The sequence below is a fragment of the Lampris incognitus genome, chromosome 8 (genome assembly GCF_029633865.1).
Source record: "Lampris incognitus isolate fLamInc1 chromosome 8, fLamInc1.hap2, whole genome shotgun sequence".
NCBI lineage: Eukaryota > Metazoa > Chordata > Actinopteri > Lampriformes > Lampridae > Lampris > Lampris incognitus.
The window spans coordinates 8,963,430-8,990,598 of NC_079218.1; the positions used below are offsets into that span (position 1 = coordinate 8,963,430).

General features: G+C 46.3%; 1 protein-coding gene across 1 annotated transcript in view; it reads right to left on the reverse strand.

Moving 5' to 3' along the window:
- Window positions 1-14,905: 14,905 nt before the first annotated feature.
- Window positions 14,906-27,169, reverse strand: part of igsf9bb (immunoglobulin superfamily, member 9Bb) — a 198,418-nt gene continuing 186,154 nt past the window's right edge. The window contains exons 19-21 of the mRNA XM_056284763.1: window positions 24,267-25,900; window positions 18,641-18,768; window positions 14,906-15,120 (exon numbers count right to left, since the gene is read on the reverse strand). Coding sequence (XP_056140738.1) covers window positions 14,906-15,120; window positions 18,641-18,768; window positions 24,267-25,900 — 1,977 coding nt within the window. The remainder of the gene's footprint in view (window positions 15,121-18,640; window positions 18,769-24,266; window positions 25,901-27,169) is intronic.

Consider the following 27,169-nt stretch of genomic DNA (forward strand, 5'->3'; position numbering starts at 1 on the left):
GACGCCTCCATTACACTTCCTTTCTCGCTTCTTGCTGTGCACATGTGCCACGTGTGGTATAATAAAGAGCAGCTGAAGTCAAGCTGTGTGTACATGTGACCCTAACACCCTGTACTGTCACATAGACTCCTTTTATTTTCCCTGTTGTCGTTTTCATAACGTGTAGGGATCGTCCTCTGGTGTATCAGTGGTCCAGAAATGCCGTGTCGTTTCTCAGTGGGACCCCGGTTGTGCGTCTCTCCATGTGCCCCGACACCTCTGAATCCTATTCAGCTGTGTTGTAGTGTGAGGCCTGACTACTCCCTCTTTATGACAGCTGCATTTCCCTTCCGGTAATCACTGGTAATCCATCCATCCATCCATCATCCAAGCCGCTTATCCCAACCGGGGTCACGGGGATGCTGGAGCCTGTCCCAGCAGTCACCGGGCGGCAGGCGGGGGGACACCCTGGACAGGCCGCCAGGCCACCCCAGGGCCCACAGACACACACCCCTAGGGACAATTTAGTACGGCCGAGTCACCTGACCTACAGGGCTTTGGACTGTGCGTGTGTGTGTGTGTGTGTGTGATCGATCCATGTAAAAATATGTATTTTCCAGCAAATACCTTAGTTTCACTAATATCGGTCATGTGACGCAGCCATTTGCTGTTGACAAACTGATCATAAACACACCTGCGCTTGTGGAGCAGCTTGCAGCAGCGCCTCCTCTCTGACGTGACCCGGAGGCCTGCTATTTCAAACCGCGTGTACGTGCACGTGTGCAGAGATGGGTGAGCCGTCTACCGGTTTATACCGATCCCTTTCATCCGCTTTGCTGAACGAGATAAAAAGGAAAAACAGTTTGGAAAATTTAAACATTTTAATAAATAAAAATTGATGTAATATACACCATTATGAATATACAACTACAACAAGCATACCAAGACATTTTAAATTACAAAAAACCAACAGTTCAATTTAGTTGCTTTAAAAGCTTCCGTTTCGAGGGGGAGTGGGGTGGGTGGGGGTGGGTGGGTGGGTGGGTGGGGGGTGGTGATGGGGAGTTACAGTAGCCTTACATTCTTGTTATTGTTTGTGTCGACAGTTAGAAAACGCGTCATGACAATAAGCGTCGGCTCGTCAGCGATGGCGAAAGTAAAAACCCGGGTCGTCACGGGTCCGAGACTTCCGTGATGAGATTCTGAGGTACTGGGTTTTCTATGTATGGAACCGACGGCGAGTCCGAGTGCAGATGTTGTCTTTCTTTTTTCCCCCAGAAGTCAACACACAAAACATGTTGGAATAATTAAAAAAAAACCAAGTGTGTAACGGTAGCATGTTCAAATAAATCCCAGGAACCCCGACTGAACCAGAGGGGAAACAGCTTTTTTTTTTTTGGGGAAAAATTCTTCCTGCACCAACGCTGCATTTCATGTGACGTTAGAAAGAAACAAGTCCGGGAAGTACATGATCCTCACTCATGCACGAACCCCCCCAACACCCCTCACTACGGGCTGAGTTCACGCAGCGCGGCCTCCGGACACTCGTCTATAAGAAACAGCATCCTTCCGGTGGCGGGACGTGGACTCGTGCAGACACACAACCCCAAACGCGAGCGTCTGGCCCGCTTCAGAGCACACACGTGAGGACAGAACCCACACCGCGGCGCACACCTCCAAACCAGGCGGATGCTGTTGCTTATAGGAGGGCCCTCTCCCGGATAGCAGAACCGCTGGGGCCCGCACCCGTCCCACACCCGACACTTCATCCGGCACCACGTACCGCGTGGCGTGATGGCGCCTGGGCGGTCTGTTGCTGTTTGCCAGATCTGGGCCAGAACCGAGCCATAGCAAAGCCGCATGTGCCGCATAGTTGCCAAAGGTGGCCCATATTTGTGTTGTGATATTTGGGCCATATTCACCATTCACCACACGGGGCCGCTTCAGGGCCACATCCAGATTACGTGTTGCCCAGAGCAACGCATCTTTGCCAAAAAAGGCCCCACATTTGATTTGGCATATTTGGGCCATATTTGCTGCTGCACATGTGGGCCACTTCAGGCTCACATCCGTTTTGTCAGGGCCAGAAGAAGGCCGCCAGTGCCGCATCACTGCCTGAAGTGGCCCACATCCGGATGCTATCTGGGCTACCCCCCCCCCCCGCTTCATTAACCGGATGAAGTGTTTTCACTCTGGCTCAGCACCAAACGTAATGATGTATGTCCGTCTCCAGATCCGCTACCGCCGACTTGTTAAGACTGCGAGGACGAGAACGCCACAAGTTCAACGCCACGAACTTCCTGCCGACCACAGGACGAACTCGTCACGACACACGTCCGCAACCTGTGCTGCCGTAGCAGAATTCCTCACGCGAAACTCTTGACTCCCCGGAATGTCGGCCACCCTATCTCTTTACTCCCTGAAGCACCGGCAGACCGGAAACCGGCCGCCCGTACACACGTCCGTAACCACGCATCTCTGACCACAAGCCGCGCTCCCAAGTGTTGACGAACCAGTACCAGTACCAGTACCACGGTGTGGCAAATAACCCCACCCAACTCCTAAGTGGGGTTCGCTTCTTCGGCGGATATGGCTCGCGGGCCGGACATCACCCTACGGTACAGTACAGGATTGTGTAGCTACATTTTGTCTGAAGCAAGGAGATAACCGACAACAGAAAGGAAAAAAACAAGCACCGCGGATGTATTGAAAATAGCACCAGTTGTCAGAGTAATTATCTACTACGGTGTGTTGGTTCGTTATGCAGCTCTGAGGAAACCGCCACCCGCCACTGAGAAGAACTGTCGGCAGCCGCCGCTGCATTTCTCGTCCCTACGACGTTGCAATGAGAGGCCAGAGGACACGAAGCTCGGGAGCTGTGGCGGAAACTGAGTAGCGTTTGCTTGCACGTGCTTAAGTAAAATAAAAATAAAAATTAAAGGTTGGATTCCTTTCAGTCGATTCTAAGCAGCACTGTGAAGCACTGTTTCTGTTACATACATCCACACACACACACACACATATATACATATATATGTGCTGTGCTGTGCTGTGAGAGGTGCCCTTGAACAGTTGGCTGACTAAATGACGACAGATTACATTAATATTCATGTGCTCGGCTGCAGATTGCGCAATACAGGTTGCGAGGGCGCCCCCTAGCGCATACACAAAACTCAACTTTTCTCAGATTCCACATGCCCGAGACGTAAAATACACACGTTTCCGAGAGACGGGGCCGACCGCGTCGTGACGTCATGACGAGACTACAGTACTTTTTTCTTTTTTTTTTGAACGTGGCTGCAGACGCAACGACGGCACGCTGACGTCACGGCTGTTTGACCTTGTCGTCGCCCGCGCCTCTTTTGTCTCTCGAGTCTGTGCAATAAACCCAGCGAGACGGACAGTAACCCGGTGCACCATTTTTTTTTTTTTTTTACATTTTTTTGGTTATTTTTTTTCCCCCCCTTTTCCATTATTATCGTGGAGGGAAGTGCGAGGTCGAGCCCCGGAAGCGTCCTTCATGTCTCTTCACGTCTGCGTTAAGAGTCTCTGCATCGCTGCGGTGTAAAGCGGCGGACGGATACAGGGAAAGAATAGCGAAGCGCAGACTTGTACATTCTGGAAAACCACCGCCGTCCTTCAAATATGGCCCCTACCCGGCGGCGCGTGCCTTCTATGCTTCCTGGATCTAGGATATTAAATGGCCACGCGAACTTCTAGAGGAACTGCGTCACACATAGACACACGTGGTCTGCCGCGGTATAATGCTTCCGCGGAGCAACACCCTACCCTACCCTACACTACTCACTTCCCACTCGCTCTTCACTACACTTCGTGTGCGTTATATATATATATATATTTTTTTTTCCCCCATACAAAAAATATATATGACAAGCTATGCTTATTTGAAATATTATTTACACTGTGTGACAAAATTAGTTTTCTTAACTTTTTCTTTTTTCTAAATGTGCATCTGGATTCTCTAATGTCGCTTTACACACTCGAGTTATGACGTAATGTCCGGGGTGGGGGGGAGGGGGGTTCCAGTAGAAAATGATACAGTATTGATATTGCAACACCCCCCCCCCCCCACAAGACACTGTGTCGACACCCCAATGCCGCAAGTACACGAGTACACGAGTACAGGTATCGGTACTGTGTCCGCGTCCCGATGAAAGACACGTGATGACGCTGATTCGACTGCTTTTCAGTGGACTTGGCATCGTGTTTTTAAGGGTGGACACAGCACCCTTACGTCTCGCTCTAACGCCCCTTTTCCACTACGTGGTACCGGCTCGGCTCGGCTCGGCTCGGCTCGCAGTGTCGTTTTCCATTAGCGTAACGGTACCCCCCTCCGTGCAGCTGGTCTGCATTGCTTTTGGTACCCGCTCCAGTTGGATTGGACCCTCGACAAGGGTGGTACCAGAAAAGCGGTAACAGTTACCAAAATGCCGGTACTCCCCAGTAACAGGAAAGGAAAGAGCCGAGCTGAGCCGGTACCGTGCAGTGGAAAAGGGGCACAAGTCTCGGTCCTTTGAGGGCCGCCGTTCTCCAGTTTGTCTTCTTTTTTTCGTGGCGCGGCCTGCAGCTCTTGGCAAAGCACCCAGTCACCACAAGGCTCTATATACATATATATACATATATACATATATATATATATATGTATCAAGAGGCACGCCTGTGTATTGTTTATTCTTGTTTCTTATCCTCTGGAAGGTAAAGCCCCTGAAAAGGTGCCCCGGACGTCTCATCAAGCTGAACTCTCGTCCAGGACTTGAGTCATAGGGACGTGTAAATGGATCTTGACGTTCCACTGGCCCGCATGACGTCCCTTATGTCAAAGGGAGGGAGGGAGGGAATCACACTATCTTGTAACGTCAACCCCCCCCCCCTCCCCAATTGTATCCGGCCAATTACCCCACTCTTCCGAGTCGTCCCGGTCGCTGCTCCACCCCCTCTGCCGATCCGGGGAGGGCCGCAGACTACCACACGCCTCCTCCCATACATGTGGAGTCGCCAGCCGCTTCTTTTCACCTGACAGTGAGGAGTCTCACCAGGGGGACGTAGCACGTGGAAGGATCACGCTATCCCCCCCCCCCCCCGTACAGGCTCCCTGAGCCACTAAAGGAGGCGCTAGTGCAGCGACCAGGACACATATACCCACACCCAGCAGCCCACCCGCACACACGGCCAGGTGTGTCTGGAGGGATGCCCTACCAAGCCGGAGGTAACGCGGGGATTCGAACCGGCGATCCCCGTGTTGGTAGTACAACGGAATAGCCCGCCAACCCGCACGCCCCCTGTACCGTCAACTTTTACGACGCACGTCACCCAGACGTCAGAACAGCACAGTCAGAGCGTTGGCAATCACGCGCACGAATCACTATCTCAGTTATGTACAGGAGTATCACGTGGTGGTTAAAATGCGTCACAGTACATCAACGAGAACTTCAGTTTAGCTTGTTAGAGCTCTATTTTGTTAGGGCTCTATTTTGTTAGGGCTCTATTTTGTTAGGGCTCTATTTTGTTAGAGCTCTATTTTGTTAGAGCTCTATTTTGTGCAACCAAGGACGATGCACATGTCCTCAAATGCAAGTCTGGTGTTTTGCATCGTGTTTATTTTTATTTATTTATTTTTTTTAGGAATGAAGCGTCATCGTTTTGGCATTTTCGTCAGTCGAAGCATCAGACCAAAGCGGTTCTGAGTCGGAACAACAGGAAGGCTCCCCAAGTAATAAAAACAGCTTGCTTGTGCGGCGTGTAAGTAGCACCAGAGATGTTCGGCTCGTCGACACTTGCGACGCCCGTGCGTGGCACGAGTCCAAGTCCAGCTGACCTAGACAGTGTAGCGACGATCCTCCCCCGCCTTAAAAGCATTAAAGGCCGGACCAGTACGAGAGTCGAACCCATAGTGGTTTTTCTCAGCCCAAGAGACAGGGATGATACAGTACTGTGATTTTCTTCACTTCGCTTGTGAATATCAGGTAATAATGAACCATATAAACAAAGTCTGACGTTTTCCTCAGGCGACCCACCGCGTTGGCCGTCGCTAGCCTCGGGGCGACCAACGGGGCACGGGGCGACCAACAGCAAATCACCACACCGCATCTCGAGTTGGGAATCACTATTTAGGGTTCTTGAGACAAAGCTTGTGTGAACCCTTTTTCTTGGGGGGGGGGGTCCCTCCCGGGGGGGTCCCTCCCCCTCCCCCTTTTCTCCCCAATTGTACTTGGCCAATGACCCTATTTTTCGAGCCGCCCCGCCTCTGCAGATCCGGGGAGGGCTGCAGACTACCGCATGCCTCCTCCGATACACGTGGAGTCGCCAGCCGCTTCTTTTCACCTGGCAGTGAGGAGTTTCGCCAGGGGGGCGTAGCGCGTGGGAGGGTCACGCTATGTCCCCCCTCCCCCCCTGAACAGGCGCCCCGACCGACCAGAGGAGGCGCTAGGGCAGCGACCAGGACACACACCCACATCCGGCTTCCCACCCGCAGTTGTGTCTGTAGGGACACCCGACCAAGCCGGAGGTAACACGGGGATTCGAGCCGGCGATCCCCGTGTTGGTAGGCAACGGAATAGACCGCCACGCTACCCGGACGCCCCCTATGGTGAATTCTGACAGAAGGTATTTCACAATGAATCCTTCTCGAACTCTGTCTACAGTACGCGATGTTCGTACGTAAGTCAAGGACAACCATGGCATCAACTCGACTTGCTTCCGCTAAAGCCACAGGGTACGTGAGATCACTCCCAACCCATGTGGACCACAAACACATCACACCTTAGAAACGGTGAGGGCACATTTCCACAGCTTCAAGCCATAAGCTAGTAAACCACATGCCACCTGCTTGTACGATACAACCCGGTGCTACCGTAGCAAAACCATGCTACTGTAAACTACTAATAAGACACGTTAGCCGCATAGCTCACGGGTCTGACCCTTTAGCCGAGCGGTTAGTGATGTCGCCTTGTGATGCAGTACACCCCGTATCGAATCCCGCACCGGGCAAGAACATAACCGGTTACATTGGTGGCAGCGGCGGGATCCGGAAGTGTGCAGATCCTCAGGAGTCTCTTCGGAGCGCGGGAGGGCGCGCTTCCGGGAGAGGGTGACGACTGTAAACTACTAATAAGACACGTTAGCCGCCTAGCTAACGGGTCTGACCCTTTAGCCGAGCGGTTAGTGATGTCGCCTTGTGGTGCAGCACACCCCGTATCGAATCCCGCACCGGGCAAGAACATAACCGGTTCCACTACGGTTGCTGTATCTCTTCTGCAGAGCAACGCAAGTTGGAAAAAAAAGATATTTACTATTATCATATCTCACTGTCATGTATCATATATCATCTCCTTGTAGTGTGTTAAATCCCAGTGTCACTAAGGCAAATATGTCAACCAGAATACACGTTAGGCTCATTGCACAAACCCCCATCACGTGCAACTTGATGGTTGACCTTTTTCGGGGTAACACTAGTGTTATGTTTCTAGTCCTTCTTCCTCGTGACCGTATGACAAAATAGCTGTTTACGATAACTTCCAATTTTTTTTTTTTACTGTAATCACCATCCTTTAAAATGAGCATAGCTACTTTATTGGCAATGTGTTCTGACGCTACAAGTCCCTCCGCTCCCACCATTTCTTTCTCTGCACTTGTAAAAGCTGCGTGTCTGGACTTAGAGCACCCCCCCTTACGTTTTTTTCAGTTGCATCCAGGCGTTTTAACCATGCAAGTAATATCTTTCAGCTGTACACTATGTACAAGCAGTACACATTTCTCACCAGCGAAGATAAACAGCGCCCTCTATCGGCACATCCGTCCTAACGCCGAATCTCCACCTCCGTCCGACCTATCCACATCTAACGCCTTCGTGAGATATTTACGTGCTCAACAACTGTCGTGTTGTTAAGCGTATTTGGGGTTTACCATCCTGTCATGAGTACAGGAGACCAGGTCCTAGAGTTTCCAGCACGCCTCCTGTTGTCCTGAAGCTACAATTGGCCAGACGGTTTGGCTCGTCCGCCAGCTACAGGACAGGTACTAACTACACTGATGCCGAAAGAAGAGGAGGAGGAGGAGGAGGAGGAAGAAGAAGGCGACGACGACTCCACTGATGGTGAACTAACTAGTCATGCAAAGCTGCGATTTGAACCGCCACTGGTCTGGAAGAACTCTCCCGTGACTTTGTGCACGTTTGTAACGGGATTTTGTCCTTTTGAACGTTAAGAGAAGTCTTCGAGCTGTTGTTGTTCTCTCTACATTCAGCTAAAAAACCGGACAAAGGGAAACAAAACCACTCCCCTGCGTTGCCATGACATAAGATCTGCAGCACACTGCAGTGCTCGAGTTTAGTGGGACATGCCATGCATTCACCACGAACACATGGCCCCTGTGGATGCGGTCTCCTCCTCACATGCCATTCATGTTAGGACGGGTTGTGTATCTGCTTACCTCTATCTGAGGTAGAGATAGTCACTTACCTATGCTCGCATAGGAAAGTGGTGGCGTTTCTCATTTGGAAGCATACTTGGAAAATATAAATGGATTCTGTTAAAATAGCCATCCAAGCAGCCTCTGCATAAAAATGTTAATTTTCATATTGAAATAAGACCTGTGTGAATATGTCTCTCATGAACGGAGCTGCATGCATATATTGACCAATCTCGTATAAAATATGCAATTTATCATCTATTTTACAATATAGGCAATAATTTCATATGTACATATTTCACTATGTTCAGGTTCTTTTGGGGCCTCCTTAGTACTTCGGTCAGTCAAGTTCAAGTGATAGCCCGCCATAATGCTGGGAACTTCTTAAAGAATTGAATATAGCTGAAATGTAATTATTATTACCTTGGTAAAGACCCCAAATTATAACTTTATAGACTTCCATGGATCAATAACTCATTTCAACAAAAAGAAAGAACTCTAGCTGACAACGCTCAAGCTAACGAAGCTCTAGCTAACGAAGCTCTAGCGGACAACGCTCAAGCTAACGAAGCTCTAGCTAACGAAGCTCAAGCTAACGAAGCTCTAGCTAACGAAGCTCAAGCTAACGAAGCTCTAGCTAACAAAGCTCAAGCTAACGAAGCTCAAGCTAAGAATGCTCAAGCTAACGAAGCTCAAGCTAACAAAGCTCTAGCTAACAAAGCGCTAGCTGACAACGCTCAAGCTAACGAAGCTCTAGCTGACAACGCTCAAGCTAACGAAGCTCTAGCTAACGAAGCTCTAGCTGACAATGCTCAAGCTAACGAAGCTCTAGCTAACAAAGATCTAGCTGACAATGCTCAAGCTAACGAAGCTCTAGCTGACAACGCTCAAGCTAATGAAGCTCTAGCTGACAACGCTCAAGCTAACGAAGCTCTAGCTAACAAAGCTCAAGCTAACGAAGCTCTACCTGACAACACTCAAGCTAACGAAGCTCAAGCTAACGAAGCTCTAGCTAACGAAGCTCTAGCTGACAACACTCAAGCTAACGAAGCTCTAGCTGACGAAGCTCTAGCGGACAACGCTCAAGCTAACGAAGCTCAAGCTAACGAAGCTCTAGCTAACAAAGCTCAAGCTAACGAAGCTCTAGCTGACAACGCTCAAGCTAACGAAGCTCTAGCTAACAACGCTCAAGCTAACGAAGCTCTAGCTGACAACGCTCAAGCTGACAATGCTCAAGCTAACGAAGCTCAAGCTAACGAAGCTCTAGCTAACGCAGCTCAAGCTAACGAAGCTCTAGCTAACAAAGCTCAAGCTAACGAAGCTCAAGCTAAGGAAGCGGAATACTTGCTGTTCGCTCTGAGCAGCGTCAGCAGGGTTGGCTTGGTGATCACCGGCGATCATCCGTCCCGTTACGCGTTTTAGTTACTGCAGCCTTTTTTATTTTACCGCTGGCTGGCATGAAGGAGAGCGCCGTCTTCGACAACGACTACAAATTCAACAAGTTTCCATATATCCGGTTGCTCGGCCCTTCAAAGTAAAATGCAAAAAAAAAAAAAGTCAAATCAAAAACAAATCTACATTCATTCCAATAAACAATTTGGTTTGACCAGTCCCTGCGCCATCTTTCACTGTGATCTTGACTACAACCACGTGTCCAACAAGCGCCCACGGATGTTTGCCTCTTTTTAACTCAAGGCAGCGCCCTGGCTTTTCCATATCCAATAAAAATAAATAATTATGCATTCTTTTGTTTTTTTTTAAATTTTTCTCCCAATTTAGCGGCCAATCGATCCCTAGTTTAATTCAAACACCCACCCCTCGTACTGCATGCGTTCGTCAACTGCGTCTCTCCGGCCGGCAGTCTCGAGGGAGACCGCCTCCCCACTTTCGTGACTCCAGCACGAACCGCTGCTTTTTCCGACACACGTGACGAACACAAGCCGACTCCCCCCCTCCCCTCCCGAAGACAGCGTTGCCAATGATCGCCGCCTCACCGAGTCCGGCCGTAGTCGGATCTGACGAGACCGGGGCGCGAACCCCCGTCCCCAGTGGGCAACTGCGTCGACACAAAGCCGATGCTTAGACCGCTGCGCCACCGCGGACTTTTAAGCAGCCTTAACCGAAAGCGATGACACATACGTTACATAACGTACACAGTGAACGAAGACAGTATTTGCAGTCGTATCTACGTATGGACCACGTGCGTCAGCACACCGTCACATCTGTAGTTCCGTTCATTGGTTTTAGCACCTTGCAGCTGTGACGGAGGAGTCTGTCCTGCACAAAACGCCTTCTCCATTTATACTTGCCCGCCAGTGTTTGCATGTGTTAACCTAATCATATTGTGCATCGCTCGTGCTAAAATAGAAAAGCTGAGTAAATGCATTATGCAAATGTTTAATTACTTGTCTCAAAAATATCGTTACCGCAAAAATCGACACGGATATCGCTGGGGTGGGTAGACTCGCTCCCCGGTGGGTTTTTCCTTGTCGTCGAGGCGGGCGTCTATCGGGTGCAGTTTATTTACCGAGTGTACCACACGTGTGCTTGTAGATGGTGGCTTGGTTGTTTACGCCACCGCTTACGTCACTCAAACGTCCCCGCTAGCCTGAACGTCAGATCCCGCCAGGAAACTGCCCCGCTTCTCCGCTCCACCTCGCCGTCGGCGAGTAGTTTTTTTTTCCTAGGATGAATTCGGAAAGTTCCCGCCCCCTCAGGCGCTACGATTGGCCAGATCGGCCTGTCAGTCTGGAGTGACGTTGTTACCGTACGTCCCGTCGGCCTTCAAAAAGCTCGGAAGCGGTAAGATGAAAGAAAGCAGCACTGATTTAGGCCGTTTTTGTTAAGCTGTGCTACATTTACATTTTCTGCCACGTCACAACGCTGACTTGTATATAAAACCAGAATGTGGGATTTCCCTAGCATATAGATCTTGCAGATGGTTTCTTTTTTTTTTTTTAGCTTCAACGAACCAAAATTTTAGTTTAGTTTTAGTCAGTTTTTTTGACAACACCTTAGCTAAAAAATTTTGCAAAGTTTTTCGTTTCAATTAACCAAAATAACCTTGGTTAATCTAACGAGGCTATTTCCACAATAAGTTTCATTTACTTCATTGATAAACCACACAGTATATGAATAAAGAAGAGAACAGTTATCGAATGCTAAATTCTTGGCCATCAGATGGCTTAACTTTGCAGAATTCAGCAACGCTCTCTCTTTTGGATTGTAATTTCAAATTAAAAAAAAAACCACACAATTTAGATGAATAAAATGGGGGCAAGTTCATTTTTAGATCAATTATAAGAATTCTTTACTGAATGGAAAGGAAATATTGTGCAATCAATAGAAATCACAATTAAAAATCAATTAAACATTAAAATCAATTAAAAATCAAATAAAAAATCGTGATAAATGTGAAACTAATTCTCACAGAGTCAAAAGTTTTGGCTGAAAATGAAGCCATTTCTATTGAAACATCTCCAGTGATAAATTCCGCTTGGGGAGTAATTTTACTTCTTTAATTTCTTTTAAGCTCCACTGAGAAAGTTGTACTACTACATTGGTAACACTGTCCATTAACTGTGGAAATAGCCTGTTTTTTGTTTTTGTTTTTCTTATACAGCCACTTAAATTAAGTCATAAATTGGGTGTACCAGAGCAATCTGTGTTATTAATCTATGGCAGTTATTAATCTGCAGAAAATGAGCTCCCCTCGAGAGGAAATGGTAATGAAAGTTGCACCGCTGCACGTGCCCTTTAACTATCCATTTACCTTGACTCTGAAATGCACTTTGGACATCAACATGTCATAGTTGTGTGGTATAATATATCTGGAGATGTACTTCTGTTTAGATATGTCCCTTCTATTGCTTTACTCATGCAGTGTGGAAGTTTCATAGCCCCCCGGTTATCCACGTTTCCATGTCAGAAGGCTTGATTGAATATGTGCTCTCATTATATCAAATACTAAAATCGAAGATGATGTAAACAAACCCAGTTACACCGCTTGAGTCCAATGTTTATATGACTGGATGGGAGGGGGGGAGGCGGGCTGACTTTGTCGTAATTTTTTGGCCGTATTCTTCCTCTTGCAGGTTCCTTCATGACCCCCCCCCCCATTTTTCCAGATGGACCCTGCATCTGTATGCACCGCTCAACATCGCCTTCTCAAACGACAAGCGCACAACGAGACAAAAGATCAAGGCTACATGTATGAATGCATAAAATGGCAAAAAGGCAGTTAACTTTTGTATACACAAAAAATAGCAAAAAAAACATGAAAAAAAATAATAATAGAGAAATGAAGCAGGCAACTAACCAGAAGCTCCATCGAGCCCATACAAAGCCATTGTTTTGTTCAACAAATCAGGCTTTTCAATCTGTATGAGAAAACACTATAGTATACTATGGCACAAAGTCCTATCCTCCACTCTACAAGGAATAAAGAAAACCTAGTTTGTTTGGTTTTTTTTGGCATTACTAGAGTATTTTCTGAACAAGATTTGGAGCCCTCTAGACTAACAGTAGAAGAACCGGAGAAGAGGATGAAGACAGACAGAGAGAACGACATTTTCCTCCAGTGCAAAACTTGGTTAGCTTTGGATAAAGTCTGATAACAGCTGGAAAAAGTCCGGAGCGATCAAACGACTTCTAAGTGTTCGTGGGTTGAGGTGGTCGGACCGAGAATGTTATCTGTGACCGACTGATCAGGTGTGTTATTTGAAAGGTTGCTGGAATTTATATGAGACTAGTTATCACCCGAGGGTCAGTAAACGAATTTGTCATCCAAGTCGGTGTGAGGACGCAGGCAGTGCTAATCATAGCAGATTGCCATTATGAATCCTAATTTCAGACATGAGAAAATGTTTGCTTTCCTCCTGTCTGTGCCCCCCCCCCCCAAAAATTTTTTCTCCTCGGTTACCTCAGTAACGGTCAGCCATAGGATGAAATATCTCCACCTTCCTTTCAGCCCTATAAGTAAAAAAAGAGCCCTCAGAATAATGTAAGACTGGAATTTGAAGCTGACAATAGTGGACAGGAAATAAAACGTAGGGCTGTTTCTCCTACGGTAAAATTTGTCTCCGATATTTGATCCTTCCCCAGGCAAAATATAGATCAGGGTGTTTCGGTTTGACAGATTCCTTGAAGCATCTGTCCCGATGAACGATGGACGACAGGCGAGTTTAGAAACGGTTGATTTGTTTATGTTTTCTTTTTACAGAAAAGACCAACAAATACATATTTTACTTTTGTGATGGATGCATCAATAGCACTTGTAGATCATCATCGACAAGAGCTATTTGGACTGAATAAGTAATAATGGCTGACAAAATGTACAATTTTGATTGACAGCACATTGGAAGTGTAGCAGTTATATTAGAATACTAGAAAACCAATGGAAATAACCAAAAATGGCGATAATAATAGTAATAATAACAATAAAAACAAGAACGCTAGTTTTGTTGTGCTGGCTGATCCTGGCGGTTGCGTCTCGTGTCCTGTGCTCTGAGGTATACTTGGTAGGAAGTGAAAACACCGATATTTGTGAGGCGAGTTTCTCGGCAGATTGCTGGCGGAGTGGAGCAGGTGACGGGAGTGTGAGCACGATGGAGAGATGCTGTAAACTGAGACCCATGGGGCTTCAACGGGGAGTGGCTCAGCACAAGAAACATGACCAAAGCCTTTACAAAGCCTTTCGAATGGAAACGGTAATACTGCAGTATGGCGATGAGACTGAAAGAAAACAGCGGTTGAATTAAGCAAGCATTGCCTGTTTTTGTTTTGTTTTTTTTTGTTTTTTTTGAGTAAATATTTTTGCACTGGAGTAAAACTTCTGAAAACTCTGGCAGCTAATTGATTTCTAAAAACCCACAGAGCATTTTAAATGGGAATACTCGTCTGTTCAAGCGTGGACATATGATATTCTTATGTCTTAGGGCATCTCACTCAGTGCTGTATTTTTAAAAAATGGTTTTTTTTTTCAAAGAGGGAAGCATAGAAAAGTGGATTGTAATCTGTGATGAAATTCCAGAATATTTGCCGTTGCTGCCGACAATTAATTGGAGTGTAACACGTTTGTCTGAGCTTATGCAATTAAATAAGTCATAGTAATGCATAGTAGCATCAGTTGTTCTGTGATACAAAGCCACTATGATAACGCCCAGAAGGATTCTGCAGGTATAAGGGGACATTTTCTGTATTTCCAATTTTCTATTTACATGTGCTACGCACATTAATATGACTTGGCATATTAAGAAGCGCTATTAACTCTTCAACGCTTGGCTAACTGATGCACGGAAGAAAATTCGTTAATACAGACCAAACTGTCCTAAGGCGTAGGAATAACATATGAATGCTGAAATTCATTGGTATTCCCATTCGATGACATGTAACTGGAAACACCTTCAGTTGAAGGTTTGTAGGGCTTCTCCAACTGGGGTAGCTAGTGGCATTTTGAGGTGGGGCTTGTCATTTTGTGAGACCTTGTCCAAAAGGGCTTTCAGAGAAGGGTGGCATGATCTAGGTCTATGTTGTCCATACTAGCCAAAATAGCCTTCTGGTCCTCCTGGGGCGGGCGGCGGTATAACAGAGCGGAAAAGCGGGCATATGGGTCCTGGCGTATGGACCGTTTCTTCTTCTTGCGGAGGTAGAGAGCTTCTTCGGGCTGTAGTACCTGAGAGGTGTAGGCCTGCTGGGTCTGAGAGGTGGAGACACCTGGATTCAGGATTCAAAACAAAGTGCAAGTCAGTGTTAAAGAAAAAGTGAAGCAAAGTAAAAGTTAAAGGCAAACCATATTAACTGAAAGGGGCTTTCAGATGGATTAAATGATCGCACACGTTTAACAAAAGCAACATGGAGTTTTGTTGAGCAAATTGGGGAATGCACATATGAAATCAGTTTAGCTTTGGTGGGGCTGGTGAAAGAAGTTGAAATATGTACATTTTTTCTGGGGAAAATTCAATGGTGCTCCATTTCAAAAGCTCTACATTGCATCCTGCTGCATGTATTGTATACAGCTGACAGCATCACCATCACTTTCCACTGTCCTCTCTCAACTGGACAAGAGGAGCACCTATGTGAGAATGCTGTTTGTTGACTACAGCTCAGCATTCAATGCCATAGTGCCTTCTAGCTAATCATCAAGCCCCAGAACCTGGGAACGAACACGTCCTTCTGACAACTGGATCCTGGACTTCCTGAATAGTAAAACCCAGAGTGATGATTGGAACCAACACTTCCTCCAATCTAACCCCAGAGATGGGAGACCCCCTGGGCTGTGTACTCAGCCCCCTCCTTTACTCCTTTTTAACTCACACAGCACACACAGTATGGCAGCACACAGCTCCAGTCCAGTGATTTTAAATTCAGCCACTAAAATGTTATTGTTGAATATAATGTCAGGGGTGTCATGTTTTTCAGCTTAAGATGTATCATTTGATTTGTTATAGCCTGTTTTCCATTTGGCTTTAGAGTTATAAGTGTTTTAGTGCACCCTCTCTGAGCACAGTCAATTCTCAGTAGGTTGAGGGAGTGTGGTTCATTAGACAGTTGATTACAGACTCTCTTGTACATAATGTCCTAAGACTCAGCACAACCTCTATTGTGCCATATATGTACGAGTCATATAGACGTACTCCAGCCACCCTGAGCCAAGAGCCTGGAGTGCATGAACACCTCAGAGACCAGTAATTTGTGATTCAGTGGTAAGAACAACCAACTTGAAGTCAATGCGAGTCAATGTCAATGCAATGATAGATTGGTAGCTAGCCAGCTAACTTGCATGATTTTGCTGTGGGAATTCGTCCATAGACTATAAAATATGGGCATAGCATCTGACGTCACATATAGATTTCCGAAGACTACACGAATTTGCGTGTACACTTGCAGGCATCTTTTCAGGTTTTGGATTTTGGAGCCGGAAAATCTAAACTTTGGCAACGTTGTGGGGCTTCGACACAAAGGAGTTGCTTTAGACACATGAGCAACCAGTAAATAACTCTAGAGATAGACCTGTCAATCAAGACAACTATATCCCCCAATTCTTTACGCCTTCATGTCCTCTTAATGGAACAATTCTAAAAAAAAAAAACAACAAAAAAACAAAAACAAAAAAACAAAAAACACATTTGAAGAAATGAAATTAGCTACTGACACAAACTTCTTGTGAAAAAAATAATAATATATAGACTTTGTATTTCTAGGGGGGAGTTGGGATTTTTCTTTTTGACTTCCATACAACTATAGTCTTTTTAGAGCCAGCATCTAGAGGCCATTAGAAGCACTGCATCCTAAGGCACTTTCTTATTGGCTTTAAAAATATGCCACGGTGATTGCCGCTTAGCTATAACTGACTGATGATGACAAGTCATTGATTGTCCAATAAAATCAGAGTATTAGATAATTCAATTTATTACTCCTCGCCTTGGCTGCGCCTTGAGATCCTGTCCATGAATATCACAAACAGAACCGGAGACAAGGGACAACCTTGGCGGAGTCCGACACCCACCGAAAACGTGTTTGACTTTGTGCCGAGAATGCGGACACAGCTCTCACAGACTGGTTTTCTGAAATGGTTTGATTATGCGAACAATCGGGGGGATAGTTTCTCAACGGGCTTTGGTCATATTTTCACAACAAAAGCAGTTCTAAAATTCTATATTAAATCCTCTGTTGATACAGAAATTCAACAAGAATGGAAAACAATTTTCTTTGGACTAGATTTTTAAGCTCGCTTTCAACACCACAGTCACCATGACGGATGGTGATATCATGAATGGTGACAAGTCTGCCTACAGACAGGAGGTTGATGCCTTGGCAGGCTGGTGCCAACAACAAGCCGCTCTACAAGGCAAAGGAGGTCATTGTGGGAGGAAATACTCCCATTGACATGGATGGAAGCAGTTTTAAGTTCCTTGGATTGAATATCTCCAGACTTAACCTGGTCTCACCAGACCAACACTGGTCTCAACAGCTTGGCAGCTCCCATTCTCCCTCCACAGGCTGAAGAAGTTTGTCATGCCCTGTTGAAACACACATATCCTGACCAACTTTTACAGATGCACCACTGAGAGTATCTTGTGTGGTTGCATCACTGCCTTGTAGGGAGCTGCACTGCTCCGCAGTGAAGCTCAGCAGAAGGTGATGAAATCGGCACAGTTCATTATAGGTGGTGCAGGGCATCTACGCCAGGAGACGTCTCAAGAATATGCGTTACCAGGGAAGGAAGCCACGGGGTCTCAAACATTTCTCCATGCTGCTGTCTAGCAAATGGTATCACAGCAGATGCTCACAGACCAACGGGCTCAGGCACAGTCTCCACCAGCAAACTGCAAGACTGGTGAACTCTTAAACCCCCACCACAACCACCACCACCACTACCACTGCACTGACTGACGCCCAGTATTCCCTGCCCAGCATAATATTGTACCATTATATGTCATCATCAGACATTGTCTGTTCATGAAGTTTTACAAAGGTGTGTTTACGCAGAAAATAATACTCTCCCCCCCCTTTCCCTCTAATTGTACTGGCCAATTATCCTATTTTCCGAGTCGTCCCGGTCGCTGCTACACCCCCTCTGCCGATCCGGGGAGGGCTGCAGACTACCACATGCCTCCTCTGATACACGTGGAGTCGCCAGCCGCTTCTTTTCACCTGACAGTGAAGAGTTTCACCAGGGGGACGTAGCACGTGGGAGGATCACGCTATTCCCCCCAGTTCCCCCTCTCCCCTGAACAGGCGCACCGACCGACCGACCAGAGGAGGCGCCAGTGCAGTGACCAGGACACATACCCACATCCGGCTTCCCACTCGCAGACGCGGCCAATTGTGTCCGCGGGGACGCCCGACCAAGCCGGAGGCAACACGGGGATTCGAACTGACGATCCCCGTGCTGGTAGGCAACGGAATAGACCACCACGCCACCTGGACGCCCCGAAAGAATACATTTAAATGGTTACATTTCACTACTTTTTCAAACATAATGACACCTTTGCGTGGGGTTAAATCAGAGCGATCTCTATGTCCAGAAATAAGCTGATTTTCAACTGCAAAAGAGCAATAACGGTTAACTGTCAATGAGACACCACCTCTACTTATTTGTGTCCAAAAAGTGAATGTTACCAGCAGGTGTTCCATGTTAAAATGCATGTACCATTCAAGCCTACTGTTTAGCAAACAAACAAGTGTATTAGGTTTTGAAAAATCTGAGGTATGAGAACAGCAGGGTTTTCACCTGTTTTCCATCTGGATTTAGAGTTATTGTTGTTTGCCGTCATCTTCTTGGCCTTTTTAATTCGTTGGTATCTCAGTGCATCAATCCTCTCAGACCCCGAAAGGGTACTAGGCGCACCTCGACGTTTTCTGGACAGAGAGAGGATAGAGGGAGAAACAGGTAACTCTAGGCCACACACACTGTCAGCAGACCATCTATCTGCACAACAGAGACCACCACAAAACCCAAGACCCAAACTGTGTCAACACTGCCAGTGCTAAGCGAGAGGTGCAGCATATCATTTATGGATCAATGTGAGACACTGCAGAAGCTGCACACTGACACCCAGCAGCAGATTTTCTCAAACATTCAACAGGATTGTGACAAACTCATGTGTTAGCACAACCATGTGGGCCGTTTGGATTTAGCAAGCTCACATCATTTTTTTTCACAAATATGAGTTTGTAAAATCCAAAGGATTTGCGAAGTTCCTTCAAGATTTGTGCAACTTGAAGTTTTGGTGTCCTTCGGGTTTATCAGCTGCAACTGATCAAACAATTTCCAGAGTAGTTGTGTTATTTATTTATTTTTTTCCCAAATTGATCCGTGCAGTTTTCAATCCAAAGAAAATTCAGCATCACATTTCCGGAACAATCTATTCATCTCATAACGCGGTGCACAAAGTTATGACAGTGATCAGAGATAGATACAGCAGAACATTTGCACTGTTGATTTCAGATGAACGTTTCTAAAAAAAATAAAAAATCAAATGTGAATAAAAGTAAAAAAGGTTTTGACTATTTGTGATGTGGGCAGTGGCGGCTGGTGCTAAAAAATTTTTTTTCGGATGGGGGTCACAATTTACCTTGGTGCAGCACACCTGACAGCTGCTTTAATGTCCACACAGTCACAGAGGTATTAAGAAGGACAATGCGGCATACAGATTTTATCAGGGTTCGTAGACGGTGGATGATTGACAGTGGAGACGAGGCGTGGTGGTGGGTGTAAACATGATTGACAGCCATGAGAGGTGTCAAATCACATTAGATCAAGAAAAATTAAAACAATACCAATTCGCTGCCAATAAAAGCGGGAGTGTTTGGGGCGGCACAGACCTGCGCCCCATGGAAAATCTGCAGAAACCAATCAGACAGCAGCCTCAGGTCACCTGCTCGCCACAAGTTTGAAGGTTTACATGAGGCATCGTTTGGCCGGCGCCCCTCACCCAGGAAGTATATGTGTTCAGACATAAATCAACCAAATACCATTTGGGACCAATATTTAATGGCTGCTGACAGGCGCTCACAGACTGAAAACACTTTTAATTCATAATTATTTGCATTATACAACTAAATCATAGTTAACATGTTTAAGTAGATTTTCATCGCTTGATATTTGAAGGGGGCAGTGCCCCAGCGCCCTGTACTGCCCAGCCGCCACTGTGATGTGGGTATATATACAACGCAGCACAATGCAGAGTTAGAGGTATCGAGATATCGCCACAGAGGCAGAGCTCATTAATCTATTTCACTCTGAAAATAACAGCTGCAAATGTTTTGCTGGGGTATATATATATATTTCTCAGCTGCCCATGACAGCATCTACAGACCTCCATTCCACTCATGGAGGCACTTATGACATGGCAACCCACAGATTCTGCCACAAACACACACTGGGTTCTCTCAAGGCACAGAAAACAAATAGCATTACAGAGGGGCCATCTTTCCACTGTGGCTGCAGAGAGAAACTGAAGGTCGTTAGTAGAGGGGGGAGAATCACAGCTGAGCAACAAAGCATCATCGATATGTATTCATAGACATGGAAACTGTCTACAATGGGCTTCACCATGCTGACAGGGGGAGAGATGGCGGGAGGGGAAAATGACTACTCGGGAACAGTCACATAATGAAAAATAAGCCAAAGGAAGAAAAAAAAAAGCGAAGCACTAGGACAACAAATGTAACAAGAATTTATCCATATAATTTTTTTCTGTTTTTTTTTTTTCTCTTTGGAAACAGAAGAGCAATATTTAGCAATGGCATGCATGGCAGTTTGCACATGGAACACGACTTTAAAGGGGAATACATTGAGAAGCACTTCAGAGGGCGGCTCACTCAAAACTGCGGGGGGGTCCTTTAGCACCCCTGCATGCCCTTTCACAAATTATTTCTTGGTTCCTTGGGACAAAAAGAAGTGCGTCAGCAGGTTTGGCAGGACACTTGCTTCACACAGGAGTGAGACTAATGCACAATCCAAATGCAGAAATACAACTGTATTCTTTGAATTGTGTACTTTGATTCCCGCTCTAAACGGAGGCTATGTAAAGGGAATTAAGGCCATGTGTCCACCAGTAGCCTCTTTTATTTAGATAGTAGGGTGCAGTGGCGGCTGGTGCTCAAATTTTTTTTGGGGGGGGTGCAATTTACATTGGTGCAGCACACCAGATAGCTGTTTTAATGTCCACACAGTCACAGAGTTATTAAGAAGGACAATGTAGCCTATAGAGTTTATCAGGGTTCGTAGACGGGGGATGATTGACAGTCGAGACGAGGCGTCAGGGTGGGTGTGAACACGATGGATAGCCATGAGAATTGTCCAATCACATTAATCACATTAGATCAAAAAAAATTAAAACAATACTAATTTGCTGCCAGTAACAGTGGGAGTGTCTGGGGTGTACAGAACTGTGCCCCATGGAAAATCTGAAGAAACCAATCAGACAGCAGCCTCAGGTCACCTGATCGCCAAAAGTTGGAGGGCTTACATAAGGTATTGTTTGGCTAGCGCCCCTCACCCAGGAAGTATATGTATTCAGACAAAAATCAACCAAATACCATCTGGAACCAATGTTTAATGGCTGCTGACAAGTGCTCAGAGACTGGAAAACACTTTCATTTCATAATTATTTGCATTATATAACTAAATTATATTTAACACGTTTAAGTAGATTTTCATCTCTTGATATTTGAAGGGGGCAGTGCCCCAGCGTCCTGTACTGGCCAGCCGCCACTGGTGGGGTTGTGGGAAGTGTTGCACATTGCCATGTGACTGTTGAAAATCTGTTTAAAGCACTACACTTTTTTATTTTGCTTAAAGTTTAAATACTTTTTAACGTCTGGGGATTGGCCATCTAAGTGCTAAAGAGATGCTGAGCATTCATCATTGTTGAAAACGTCCAACAGTTTGTCCACGAAGAGCGCTTCCAAGTGGACACAAGCCTGAGGGGAACGCGTGACGCCAGTGATGTTCAATATTTCCAGGGGTCAGAGGTCCAGAATATTTTCAGTTTGAGCTGGGTAAGTAAGATAAACTTTGGTTGAAAAAAAAAGAGAAGAAGTTAATGGTAGAATGTGTCACGCTTGAGAAGAATGCTAAGGGAATTTTCTTTTTTATTAAGTAATGAGCTTAGCAGCTAACCAACCATACACCCCCTTTCACAACCACTGCCACAAATAAACTGAATGATACACCCTGTAATAATCGGCATCAACCAACAAATCTGTCATCGATTCATTGATGAGTTCTCAATTAAACGTGCATGACAGGAGCTTTGCTGTCATTTTCATCTCATGTTTGCATGATTACTTGTCACGCCAACATCATTTCTGAACGAGTTCCGTTGTTCATGAACAAGTCTAACAGCTTCATGTGTGAAATATCATGCATGTTTTATTAAATTTGCCATATTTCCATCAAGTTGTTTGATATTATTGTAACAGTGTAACGGCCGCGGGTGTGTAGACTTGCTAGCCCTTGGCTAACGGGTCGGACCCTTAAGTTGACTGGTAAGCGCAGTCGCTCGTGGTGTGGGGAACCCAGGTTTGATTCCCGGCTTCCCCCTGAATTCGCGCTACATTCCCACTGCTATATCCCACCGCTACCACCAATGTAGTGCGAATTCAGGGGGGAGCCGGGAATTGAACCTGGGTTCCCCGCACCACGGGCGACTGCGCTTACCAGTCAACTAAAGGGTCCGACCCGTTAGCCAAGGGCTGGCGAGTCTAGTCATCCGTGGTCGTTAACACTGTTCCGTTATGAACTGTTTAAAGAGCCCTAGCATTCTCCATTCAAAAGGATTACCCAGATAATTGAGTGGTAATTGAATTTCAGCTGGGTTAAGGCTAATCAAATTAGTCTAGTACAGTGTTTAGTTGAGATAATCTTACTACCAGATTTCCAAAGTAAATTAAAAGTTAAAGTAGTAAGTTAGCAAACTACTCAAGCATGAAGTCATGTTGGTGATACTTATCTGACCTCATCTGTTGACTACAAGATGGCAGATGCATACTAGTCAGAATGCATACTGCACCGACTGCAGAAATCAAAATGCTTTCTTGAGAGGAAGACAAAAGGAAAGAAATGAAAAGAATTATAAAGTTGACTGAAGAAAGAAACAAACTACACAAAGTAAGACCCAAAGTCTTGTATTCCCCTTTAAAGGACGAGGTGATCAAAAAAGTCCCACCTGCTAACCCCCCCCTTTCAGACATGGATCCAACCCTTACCTATTGCGGTGTAGAGGACCTGGTCACAACAACGCTGCCCAGATAGCTGAGATCAATCAAAAACAAAGCAGGTAAGACTCCAGGAGCCATCAAGAACCACCAAACTGCCCCTAATTCATAATGATGGAGACATTGCATTATATGAGAAGCGGACAGGCCCTGTGACACACTTCGACCAACAAGCTTCCCCTTCCTTGTCAGACCGGGGGGCATCCTGGGGGGTAATAAAAAGGGTACGAGAGAGGGGTATTAGGTTGGGGGTAAAGAGGGGAGGGAAGTAGGCTGGGGAAGGGTGAAGTGTGGGTGGAGAATTGATTATTCTGTCTGGTTACTAAGGACGAGGATGGGCCGCAGGGCCTGCTGAGATGGACTCTCCTTAAAGCATCCCTCTGCATGATAAAGGCATCTTCAAAGGCTTGGTGCTAGACACAGCGATGGATGTTTGTTTTGCATGGGGAATCAATTGGATGTGTGTAAATGGATTCCTCCTGTTAGGTGAAAGCAGGGTAAAGCATGATACAGATGGAGAAATAAGGTTCCTGCGGTGATGTCTCACTGATTCCCAGGCTTTTGGGGGCTTGTGTTGAATGAACTTAATAGCTCATTAGAATTTTTTTTTTATCAGAGACTTGCTGTAGCCCCCAAAAGGTCTGTTCTGTAATCTGTGAAGCAAATGCATTTTCTTGACAAGTCATAAATGATTTGTTCCACAATGTTCTTTTCCCTTAAAATTCTATGTATTTTTCAAAGTTACCGTTTTAGAACAGTGCTTCACAGATTCAATGGATGAACGGATATAAATTGATGTTTGACATGAAAAGCAGCACTGACTGAATTTAAAATTCCCATAGCTCGTAAAAACAAATTTCCTGAAAGAATTATGTTAAAAAGTGTAAAAAACTTTACACATACTGCAGAGATTTAGTGTTCTATTAAAATAGACTAACAAAATTTACTAAGGCCTGAAATGCAAATTAAACTACACACACTATTTGCCACATAGCTGATTTTATAAATTCAAAGGTAGATACTAGAGGACTTCTGGTAACTTTAATTTCAGAACAATGTCACACAACAATGTGTTATGGGCTAGGGCAGATGACTCACATTGTATCCCTCCCTGGAAAGTCTAGTGCACCTACCCTGAAGCTGACAACTGGGGTGGAGAGGGCTCAGATGGAAGGATCACCTCCTCAGTCCTCCTCTGAGATGGCATCTGCCCAAAAATGTTGCTGCTTTCCATGGGGGGTGACGGGGACTGGGACGGGTAGCTGGTTGCAGAGGTGGCAAAGGCCATGTGGGAGCGATAGCTGGGACTTGCCCTTCTGCTACCCTGGCCTTGGGCAGGCGAAGAGGAGGGAGAGGATCTCCTTGAGAAGCTGGCTGTGGAAGGAGGGAGGAGGGTGATCTCAGACATCTCCGGAGGTATGGGAGGTTGGACAATGCTGGGACGAGGTCGAGGACGTACTACAATCTCTGGTGAGCCCTGGTGAGAACTAAGAGGGCTCTGGGTGAGGGGTGAGAGTCGAGAGGGTTGGAGGACCACCTGATGCATGCTGGGATCCATCCTACGAGCCTGTCTGGGACTGAAACGAGGGGTTGTTTCAAACCATCGGGTGTCCAGGCTACTGAATGTGCTAGGGACTAATTGGGCCATTGGATCAGTGTAAGGCAAAACTGGCACACCCATAGCATGGCTTGTGTGTCTTAGCTGCCCTATTTGTGCCTCTTGCATAGCTAAATGCTTGGCTGGGGAGCCATGAGGCTTGGCCCTGCTGGGAGACTTGCTTGAGTGGCTCTTTGGGGCCTCCAGTGGTAGGACAGCTGGGTAGGTGGGCATTGGGAGAGAGGAGGGCTGGAAAGCACTAAGGGGAAGAACATGAGGTGGCGGAGGGTAGGAGGTTTCGTGGCGGAGATGCAAAGGGTGATGGGGAGGAAAAATAAAGTGAGGCCCCTCCAAACTCGCAAATGTAAAATCTAGTCCTTGCCAGATCTCTGGAGAACGGGAGGAAGAGGCGAGCGTCAGAGGAAGGGGAAAGCCAGATACAGCATACTGTTGGATATCACCCTCCCCCATCTCTTCAGGAATCATGGGGTGACCAAAAGGACCTTCAGCAAGGTATGGAGGGGAGGACATAACAGAGCTGAGTGGGCTGGTGTCAGGCAAGTAGAAAGGAGGTGGGGGGTCATGGTCTCCAGGAGTGCCTAGGTAGCCATAGAAAGCCCTATGGTGGAGAGAGCCTCGGATTTGCCCTGTGGCTTGCAGCCGACTGCTCTCCATGATGGTCATACCTTCCAAAGGCCTCTGAAAGCGAGGGCTGTAGGCTGGAGGTTGCAGATAGGAGTCCTGGCTTGAGATGGGGGAAATCTGGTGAGGCCGAAGGGTGGCCATAACTGGTGGCAAAGGCCTGGGATCATCATTCTCTTCATCTGACTGCCGGAATTCAGGATAAAGGTCTGATTCTTCCACAAAAGGGAAGCCCTCAATCCTCCGAGGCTTAACAGACATTTCTGTGTCAGTGGGGTCCATGACAAAGCGTCCATCTGGGCCTCGGCTGATAAGCTCGATGGGCGTTGTAGCTTCAGCTTCATGTTTGGTGGTGCTGTACTTCTTGCTTATTATTGCTCTTTTAGTCTTCTTGTATAAAGACAATTCTTCCTTCTTCCCTGGACTTGGGGGTGTCTTCTTGACAGACAGGTCATGGCCATCTTCAGATGATTCAGACGGGGATTTCTTTGAATGAATGCTCTCTGGACTCACCTTTCCCGAAGACCTGTGAAACGCAGAAGACAGGAGGCATGAGTATTCCACTTAGTCTTATCTAAATCACTGATCCATCTGCTGAGGCCAATATCCAATCACATCAATACCTTGAACAATACTATATTTTAGTTTGACATTCTAGATGCAGTACTTCATTTGCATTATTATCATCACTGTCTATAAGTAGAAATTATGTTGAGGGAAGAAAGAGGGATATATGTTTTAACAAGCTGCATTGCAACTGAGGATGTGTCATTTACTGTCGGGAGCACATTCTTTACATAGTCCAAAGACCCAATTATGAAGAACAATTGACTCAAACTGGTTGATTTAGCGCTACACTTCATAAAGAGTGCATTGCCAATAATTTGTTTAGACTCAAAAAAATACCGATATTCCATTTAATGTTGTGACTGTTTCTTGTTGGCCATAGATTTTATTTTCAATTTTCCCCCTTTTTCTCTCGAATTGTATCCTGCCAATTACCCCACTGTTCAAAGCTGTTTGGTCGCTGCTCCACCCCCTCTGCCGATCCGGGGAGGGCTGCAGACTACCACGTCTCCTCCGATATATGTGGAGTCGCCAGCCGCTTCTTTTTGCCTGACAGTGAGGACTTTCACCAGGGGGACGTAACATGTGGGAGGATCACGCTATTCCCCCCAGTTCCCCCTCCCCCCCGGCCAGGTGACCGACCCGAGGGGGCGTTAGTGCAGGGACCAGGACACATACCCACACCCGGCTTCCCACCCCACAGACACAGCCAACTGTGTCTGTAGGGACGCCCGACCAAGCTGGAGGTAACACGGGGATTCGAACCGGCGATCCCCATGTTGGTAGGGAATGGAAGAGACCGCTACACTACCTTGTTGGTCATAGATTAATATTAACATGTTCTTTGGCTTCATTATCACCTGACTCCATTTAGTGGTCCTTTAAGCCCCTGAAAGAGCCAGTGAGGGGCAAGAGGAACAACATCCCTTTGCTCCTCACCATCAGTTAACGTCATCAGATAACATCGGTATTAACTTCACCACAAAGGTTGCACATTAACAGACCATAGGGGCACACACTGTAACCGTTTTATTTCCTGGCTGTTGCACATATAGGAATGGGCCATCTCACCCTAAATGACTCGGATCTGTACGAGGTGTTGCCACACTCAAAATTTCAACATCAATCAGGAACTCCATCATCAAGAGGCGACCACAGATTGACAACGGTAAACTTGGCAAGTTGGTTGTTATATAGCTGCAATAATCAAAAACAAACTTGTGACTATAA